This window comes from Lolium rigidum, chromosome 6 (assembly GCF_022539505.1).
Source record: "Lolium rigidum isolate FL_2022 chromosome 6, APGP_CSIRO_Lrig_0.1, whole genome shotgun sequence".
In the NCBI taxonomy this organism is placed as follows: domain Eukaryota; kingdom Viridiplantae; phylum Streptophyta; class Magnoliopsida; order Poales; family Poaceae; genus Lolium; species Lolium rigidum.
Genome location: NC_061513.1, coordinates 322,524,252 through 322,533,381, shown reverse-complemented (window position 1 = coordinate 322,533,381; position 9,130 = coordinate 322,524,252). Strand labels below are relative to the sequence as shown.

The following is a 9,130-nucleotide window of genomic DNA, read 5'->3' as shown; positions in this document are numbered from 1 at the left end:
TTCATAGGTGTTGATTTTCTCAAGTGTTCAAATCTAATCGACTTGAGTATTTCAAAAAAACAATAAAAATAATAAGTTTTATCTTTGAGCCTTCGCCGACTTCCATATTCCTTCTGGTGGCTTTGGATACTGATTTCAGAATTTAAACCTTGTAAACACGAGTAATATTCAGTAGCATGTATCTCTTCATCATTTCTACTATGTTTCTCGCCTTCTTGTGATAAATGAGTACATTTGGCAATATGTATGAAGACTTTCTTACAGAAAGGCTGCTACTGAATTCGTGTAGTACAGTTTCCTCTTGTTCTTGCATATAGCTTCTTACATTGGATTAGAAGTTTAGAGTGTTATCCTTGTGTGTTAATATTGAGTGATGGGACTGAAAAAAACAAGGTGCTGATGTTAATATCTTAATATCTTATCTAGGTAACAATACTTTTAGTGTAGCATTTTCCATAAGTGAATACACGAGGCATATAGGCATGTACTTGCATGCTTTCTTACAAGGTTCTTGCTTGCAGTTTGTAACCAGAAAACCTTGTATACTGCATATATACAAGAAGAGGACCAAGAATGGATGCATACAATAGAGGAAAAGGAAGTGACCATAAATTCTACCGTGAGGCTTCAAGTTTTCAATATGGTAAGGTACTGCCGTACTGGACCCACAACAAGTCTTTTATAATCTTATTTATGGTCCTATTAAGAGTCCTTAGCTCTTACTGATGCCTTTCCATCTGCGTTCCGCATGTGTTTAAGTTCGTGGAACCGGAGGAGTATGCCCCTGATGTGGCCACTGGATCAGGCCGGACATGCTTGTTTTTAAAGCTGTGCTTGGTCTTTGATGACCTGAGATGCTTCTCTGATGTAAGTATGTGGCGAACAAGATTATTAGTGTCAGAGTCATACATCCACTTTGTGTGAAGCTGATTCATCGCTGGTGCTATCCATTGCTGCTTTGGTTCAGAATGTGTTGCGCTGCAAAATGTTTTCTCTAGCGTTTGAAAATTCTGAAATTCTGTGAACAATTAGCATTCATATGTTGTGCTAATCTGTAGATTGGTACGGGTGTAGCACAGTTCACTCTACTCTGATCTAATCAAATAAAGAGAAAATGACTACTTTGGACTGTAAGATAAAGATAGAGGTAATCTGGTAAGTTTCCTTGGTTCTTTCATTTGTAGAGATTATTTTCATAGGTATCAACTCAAACCAATGAAATAGCCAAAGCTAAAATGAGCTTCAGATTTACATGGTTAGGGAAGTTTGCCCTGTCAGGGTTTGGCAACAATGAGTGCCACATCCTTGTCGTTCGTGCTTGCTGATTTTTTGTTGATAATAGCAAACTTGATGAAACCAAAAATGATAACACAAAGGCCATCTAAAAAAAGTGGTAACACAAAGGCCGTGCTTTTTTGATTGAACACGGAGGAAACTGTTATCTGCAACCTAGCGTCTATTGCCTTGCAATATTTTGTAAGGGAAAATGTATGTATTCTCAGTGTCGCGATGTCCTGGAGATTGCATTCTTGTAATTTATTATCAATAAACTTCTGTTGCAGGGTTTGTTTTCGACTTTGTCCGAGATAACATGGGTGGATTTCCAGTTTGTTTTGTTTTTCTTGTATTTCTTGAGGGGTGGTAGCTGCTGCCGCACTAGCTGGACTGCTTGTTGGCTCTCTGCCAAGATGTTGTCGGATTGGAATAGTACAAGGAACGTGAATATTGCCTCAGTTCAAGACATGTATGCATGCGTCCCCATTTGTGTGTGTGTGTGTGTCTTGCTGCTGGATCCATCCATCCATCTGGAGTGCATGTGTTGGAAAGTAAAACCGGTAGGTGATTGATACATCTGGTAAGCTGCCTATGGTTTGCCTACCTCTGAATTCATTAGTAGTTGATTTTCCCGAAATCGTTGTTGTTCCTCTGCTTCAGCCACCTACTTTAGTCTATACTTGTGACTGTCATATTTATGGACTCCTGTGTCGTGCAGGCTAAGAAGGACGCACATCTTGTGTGGGTTTGTATGAGAGTGTTGACTGGCTGTCCAGCAAGATTACCAGCAAGGTTCGTATTGGTGTCATTGATTCTGTTTTTGACAAATCATTTGTAGTTCTTATTGCATTTATTTGAATCTACTTCTATGGAATATTTCCAAGACATGTTCTACATCTTGCTTGAGGGTTAGAATTATCTAGGTCCTTGAATCGACATGGAGCTGCGATCGTGTCAGTTATGCTTAGGGTCCTTGTTCGGCAGTATCTCAATTTCCTAGACATTACAAGAGCTAATTTTTTAGCTTCTTCTAACTAAGGGTTTCAAGGGTTTATGTAGTTTCAAATTTTGCACATTTCCCACTTTTACTCTACCACTTTTCAGTACTATTTATGCTCTGCTATTCTCGAAGTATGATCAACTTTGGCACCTCTGCACCAGAATTGTCGCATGCAGCTACTTTTGTTTGTGTCGGTGTCAGCTGTTCCCTGAAAAATTAATTTTAGCAACTAACTTAATCAACTGAGCAGCTTGAGAGTTAATAAGGAATAACTTGATTTCAGTTATTTGGATGAATCTAAAACTTGGAACTCTAACTCCTATTCCTCAGGTTATGCACTTGTTTTTATCAAAAACAAATGCAACACACAGTAGAAGCCTCACCATTGTATTCTCACTAACATAGTTCACCAAAACGAAATAGTCGGGCTTCATAATTGAGACGAATTGAGGTCCAGTACCTGGAGGTAACATTTTGTTTTGTCTTCTTTACCAGGGACCTCTCTGGATACTTTTACTATTCTAGAATCTCAACCAGGTGGAAGTTTTTCTGTATTAGAACTCTACACATGCTATTGATGTTCATTTAATTTTGAATTCTGGTCAGCTAGATCATTTTCAATCACTAGAGGCTACTACATGTGATACGTTTTATGATACCCTTATGCTAGATTACTAGAGTATTTCAGAATTCAGGTGTATCAGTGTGTATTTGTTGCTTTAGAGTTGAATGTGGAGCCATTTAGGCTAGATTGTTCTACTCTATTTGCGGGTGCAGATTGTTCATGTAGTTTATCCCTTTCTTGAACATTTATCAGTTGCCTTATGAGGATTAAGTGGGCTTGGCTTTTTTTTTCTGTTAGGCCACCTCCAGATAGAAGAAACATACATACACTCCCAACCATGTAATTTTGGCTCAGTCTGTGAGGTATATATATGCATGTTTCCGGTTTATGGCGAAAATTTCCAAAACCCTTGCTAATGAAACTAGAATTGATTAGCTAGGTTAACTGCCAGTTTTCTCTCTTCATTCACTGCTTTTTTTTTTCTCGAATCAACCAGATGAGATGGATCAAAGAGAGCACATGAACTATGCACTAAGCGATGAATCGGTCTACATGTGACTTTTGGAATGGATGGCGGCAATTCTAGTTTTTGTTATGTTGTTGTGATCAGCTTGGTAGCAGTGGCAGTGAGGGAGATAACTGGGGGCCGATGGTTAGCATGGAGATCATGCATATGCGGCTGGCAGCTACACTTGCATTTGTGTGTGTAAAACTTAGAGACCAGAATTTTTTTCACTTGGTAAATATGTTTTAGCTAAATGTAAAGTGGAGCTCATAGAATTCTTCCCTAGCATTCCATGGAAACAATGACGGTGGTTTGAGAAATATATTCTCGGTTTTCTCAGCCAGGTTTGATAGAGCAATTTGTAGGAGCAACATTATTGTAATATTAGCTATGAACCATCGTATATTCTTTTATATGTAATAATGGTTTGAGTCCCTCTTACAGTACTAATGGTGAACACCTTTGCCTGACTGAATAGGAAGATGTATTATTATATCAGTGCAACGTTTTTGAACTATGTATAACCTTATATTTGCTTGCCTCCATTCATATTTAATCGTTGTGCAGTGGGCAGGCAAAGGCCAAGCACAGACCTTTTATATGTATGTTCAGTCCACGAGACAAATCAGAAATGTTACATAAGAAAAGTGATCCAAACGAGGAAGATATTGGACGTCCAAAAAAAGCAACCGAGTTCTCGGAATTAATTTCTTTTTTGCACTGTAAACGAAAAATCTTGCTTTGTTATAACATTGGAACACATCAGTTGTTAGCCAGTTTGGCAGCCACCCTTGAATACCAGCGCTGGGCGTTAATGAAGTCTATTCGGTACGTACAAGTTTGTATATGTTTTCGTATGTACATGAGAAATACGAGCCTGTCCGTAATTTAGCACATAACTTCGGATGATGGCTGAAAAATAATTCTTGCTTCATGAAGGCGTTGGTCGTCCGGAGCTGAAGCAACGCAGTTAAATATAACATGCCTATATGTCAGTGCAAATTTTATGCAGTACTAGACGCCAGATGGGCTACTCAGTTGATCGCGCTCCGTTAATTTGTTTATGTCCTTGGAATTAATAAGGGCCTAGCGTGACAACTGGGGAACAACCCACTATTAGGAGAAGAAATCATTGGGTAGGCACGGAGGAGGATGGGCAATGCACATGCATGTTTTTTCTCGGGATTGACGGAGCTACTATTTCTTACGTACGTGCCTTGTCTTCCTCTCACTTGATCGCAGAGCTCCGTTAATTTGGTTAGGTCCTTGGAATTAGCAAGATGAGCCCAACATGATTACTGGATAACAGCGCATCATTTATTAGGAGAAATGAATCCGTGATTGTTGAAAGAGGATCACGAGTGGCCGAGGCATTTTGGCAAGCCACCGCACACCTCCCTCCACATTAGTGCTCCTTCCACCCATCAAATTCGCTGCTCCTAAAAACAAGGAACAAACAGAACCAAAATTGTCTCTAACCTCATGGTCTTCCCGCCATACCTCTCCTCCCTCTCTCAAAATTCAAACTTCAGACCCGATCTCTCCCAGTCTATAAGTACGAGATGGGGTGGAGCCAACGCGTGCGTCGTGTGTGACGACTTAGACTTTGACTCTTGCGATGAGAGGAGAGGAGAGGAGAGGAGCAGGTCACTTTGTGCCGCCGATGGCCGACGCAAGCGAAGGGAGCTGGAGATGTGGTGGCGTACTTAGTACGTGGTGGATGGCGCTGAATGAAAATCGGTGAGTCAGTCGATCGTCTCGTTTCTCTTCTTTTTAGATCGATGATTCATTGATAGACATATGAGTACTAGTAGTAGCATTATGCGGCAGGCAGTTTAGCTTCTTTTATTTTCTCAAATCGATCTAGTACGGTACCGCCGCGAGTGCTAGCATCGGCACCGCGATCCTGAGAACCAAAGGGTCAATCGCGGAGAAGGGGCGGATTTGCTTTGACTTGTCGTGGCGTATGTAGGAAATAGGTTCCGCGTGCGTACGATTCAAACAAACGAGCGAAACAGACTGAGCTTGCGTATGTCGCTCGCTGTCGCCGCAGATTCGAGTGAAAGAAACATTCCTTCCCCGACTCAGCAGATTTGAGCAGAGGACCTTGCGCGCCACTCCACCGCATCACTTCACGGCCATGGACAGCCCCGACACCACCGTCCAGGTCAGCGGCTGCGGCGGGCGCGTGCTGCTGCTGCCGTTCCCGGGAATGCAAGGCCACGCCAACCCGATGCTGCAGCTCGGCCGCCGTCTAGCCTACCACGGCCTGCGCCCCACCCTTGTCCTCACCCGCCAGCCAAAGTTTTCCAAATCGTTTATAGGATACAAATTTTGCCACAAAATCAATGTACATAATCCTAGCATCAGTTACTTTTTATCTTAATCATTAATTAGGGCAGTCGTAGCCGAGGTCGGTGGCGTCCTGGAGCGTGTAGGCGGCGGGGGGAATGGGTGAGGTCGGGGGCGGGGTTCTTGTTACTCCCGCTGGAGGAGGACGGCGGCGCCCGTGGTCGGGTTTCAAGAAGAGGCGGCCGGAAAAGAACGCATGTAGGGAGGATCGAGCGCCTTCTCAATCGGCAGCTTGCCAGCACCACTTGCAGCAACCACACGGCCAGATCCGGTCCATCCATGGATTGGAACAGATTGATGCATGCGTAGCCACTGCTTAGTCGATGCGTGAAATTTTCATTTGAAGCAATGGTCGTTTAAAGAAAGTAATAAACGAGGCGGAGAATTCACGAGGCAAAATAATTCTCTTCATCGACGAGATGCACATGCTGATTGGTGCCGGTAGCGTCGGTGGCCCATGGGGAACCAATGATGCTGCCAACATGCTGAAGCCGGCGTTGGCTCGTGGTCGTATCCGTTGTGTGGGCGCGACGACTTTTGATGATTACCGCAAGTACATTGAGAACGATGGTGCACTCGAACGACGGTTCCAGAAAGTGCATATTGCAGAACCGAGCATGCAGGCGACCATTGCCATTCTGCGGGGCATAAAGCAGCAGTATGAACAGCACCATGGCGTGGAAATCCAAGATGCCACTGTTGCTGCTGCTGCACAGCTTGCTGGACGCTACATCACTGGTGAGGAATTAATTTACTCCTATTGTTTCTTGAGGTGATTAGTAGATGCACAACCTCACCTAGCCACTTAGCAAGTAATACCTCCTTTCCAGAATATAAGCCTTTTAGATAGCTAAGTTAGCTTTCTAAAAAGGCTTATATTTCGGGACAAAGGTTATATATAATGAAAAGAAATACATGTTTAATTGGTTATGGTTAGATTAAAGGGTAAGAATGATCACACTAGAGTACCTCAGTTGCCTTCTCGCAAAAAAAAAAAAAAGAGTACCTCAGTTGCCTTGGATACATGAAGTTGAAATAATTTATGAATCATGTTTAAGGTTCTAATAAATTCATGACAGCATATGCACAAGTTAATATGGTAACCTGCACTGCAATGTTTCTTTTCTGCCGAGTTCCACTCATGATTGACAAGAATGGATATTTATGTCATACACTATTGATGGGTTTTATTGCTGGCTGTACTGTAGGTCGTCATTTTCCTGATAAGGCTATTGATCTGATTGATGGGGCGTGTTCTACTGCAAAAAAAATGATGCAGATTGACAATCAAGACGAGGAAGTGGACGCTGTGAAGAAAACAATCATTGTTATGCCAAATCATGTCGCGGAAGTAGGCATTTTCTTCCAATGAGTTGGTGTGTACTGTTTTGATCAATGGTCTATGTTTGTCTTGCAAATTTTAATGTTGTCATTTGAAGGTTGTGAGCCGATGGACCGGAATTCCTGTCACTGCGCTTGATCAAGATGAGAAGGACAGGTTAATCCACCTAGCGGACAGACTTCATGAGCGAGTTGTTGGCCAGGATGAAGCGGTAAATCTGGTTGCAGAAGCAGTGGTACGTTCCAGGGCTGGCCTTGATCATCCTGGCCAACCCATAGGATCATTCCTCTTCTTAGGATTGACTGGTGTTGGAAAGACAGAGCTTGCAAAGGCTCTTGCGGAGCAACTATTTGGCAGCGAGAAGACGATGGTTCGCATTGACATGTCTGAATATGTTGGGTCTGGAGCTGTGGCACGCCTCATTGGAGCAGCACCAAGGTTTAATAATTTGTGTAATGTTTGATCATACCATTATAGTAGATGTTCAATTTGACTGATCTTAATGCTTATTTATAAATTGTTGAAGCTGCATTGGCTATGAAGATGCTGGACAACTGACTGAACAAGTGAGGAGGCGCCCATACAGTGTCGTCCTTTTCGATGAGGTGGAGAAGGCAGATGCCTTGGTGCTGAATGTTTTTATTCAACTCCTTGACGATGGTGTGTTGACTGATGGCAAAGGACGGACCGTAGATTTCAAGAATACTATCATCATCATGACCTCAAATCTAGGAGCAGAGCACCTAACTGCAGGAATGGCTGGAGAAAGCACAATGGAATCTGCAAGGGACCTTGTGATGAAGAAGGTTTGTGAATACACTACAGGAATCCGGCAATATGCCGACGGCCTACGGCCCTCGGCGTAGGACAGACTTGCCCTCGGCGTACGATACGCCGACGGGGACCCTCAGCGTAGCTCCTCGGGGAAGGTGGGCCTCGGCGAAGGCCACGTGGCCCTCGGCGTAGCGCCGCCCGTCGGCGTAGACGGAGAGGGCCGACGGCAGGCCCCACCCGTCGGCGTACTGGCCGTCGGCGCAGCTCGCTTACAGGCACCGTCAAGGTGACGGCCGTTACGGCTACGCCGAGGGGCGCACCGTCGGCATACGTCCACACGTGGCAGGACCTGGGCGTCCCTGGGCGACGGTACGCCGAGGGCCTCCCCGTCGGGGTACCTCAACACGTGGCGCGGCCTCGGGCGTCCCCGGGCGACGGTACGCCGAGGGCCTCCCGTCGGGGTACCTCCACACGTGGCGCGGCCTGGGCGTCCCTGGGCGACGGTACGCCGAGGGCCTCCCCGTCGGGGTACAGCCACACGTGGCGCGGCCTGGGCGTCCCTGGGCGACGGACGCTACGCCGAGGGCTTCCCCGTCGGGGTAGAGGCGACCATTTGGTCCATTTCTGGACACGTGGCGCGCCCTGGTGGAACCTGGGAGCTACCCCGAGGGTAGACCCGTCGGCGTAGAGGGTGCCATTTGGCTCATTTTTTTCGTTTTTTGCTGTTTCGCGCGTTTTCCAGATTTGACAGGATACACAAGCACATATAATTCACATGAAATTCATAGGCATGAAGTGCAAATACATATAACATCAAGTGCATACATAGTGTCATAGTACCATAGGTTGCATACATAGTGTCATAGTGACATAGGATGCATACATAGTGCCATAGTGTGCATACATGCATGGTGCCATAGTGTGCATAAGATACATGGGACTACTAGAGGAGCTCGTCGCCGCTAAACACCGGCCGATTCCTTCCGGTAGAAGCTGCGGAAGAACCACCGGGAGAAGGACCGGGAGAAGTACCGGGAGAAGTACCGGGTGTAGCACCGGGAGAAGGACCACCATGATGAACCGGTGTGATCTCCCTCCCACCACCCTGATTTCCGGAACATCCCGTTCCCTACACACATGTTCTCGAGATGTTAGCAATTTGCGAGGCAAAGGAAAGCCGTAGTATTCGGTTTGGCGAAGAACTTACCTACTGATTGCTGTGACGCAACCAGTTAGTCGTTGTACATCTTTAAGACAAGTTGGCCGTTTGATACACAGGATTGCCTTGATTTTTTCCGGGTTAACCTCAATGCCTCT

General features: G+C 45.0%; 1 protein-coding gene across 1 annotated transcript; it reads left to right on the top strand.

Annotated features, from left to right (window-relative positions):
- Positions 1-5,485: 5,485 nt before the first annotated feature.
- On the top strand, positions 5,486-7,905 carry LOC124664710 (chaperone protein ClpB1-like). Its single transcript, XM_047202165.1, has 5 exons — positions 5,486-5,661; positions 6,044-6,435; positions 6,906-7,048; positions 7,137-7,477; positions 7,566-7,905. Exons 1-5 carry the CDS (start codon positions 5,486-5,488, stop codon positions 7,903-7,905), a joined length of 1,392 nt encoding a protein of 463 aa, XP_047058121.1.
- Positions 7,906-9,130: the final 1,225 nt, after the last annotated feature.

Coding starts and splice junctions, on each gene's coding strand:
- LOC124664710 (XM_047202165.1), top strand. CDS start 5,486: ATGGACAGCCCCGACACCACCGTCCAGGTCAGCGGCTGCGGCGGGCGC. Junction 5,662..6,043: donor CAGCCAAAGTTTTCCAAATC/GTTTATAGGATA, acceptor TTTCATTTGAAG/CAATGGTCGTTTAAAGAAAG. Junction 7,049..7,136: donor TGCCAAATCATGTCGCGGAA/GTAGGCATTTTC, acceptor TGTCATTTGAAG/GTTGTGAGCCGATGGACCGG.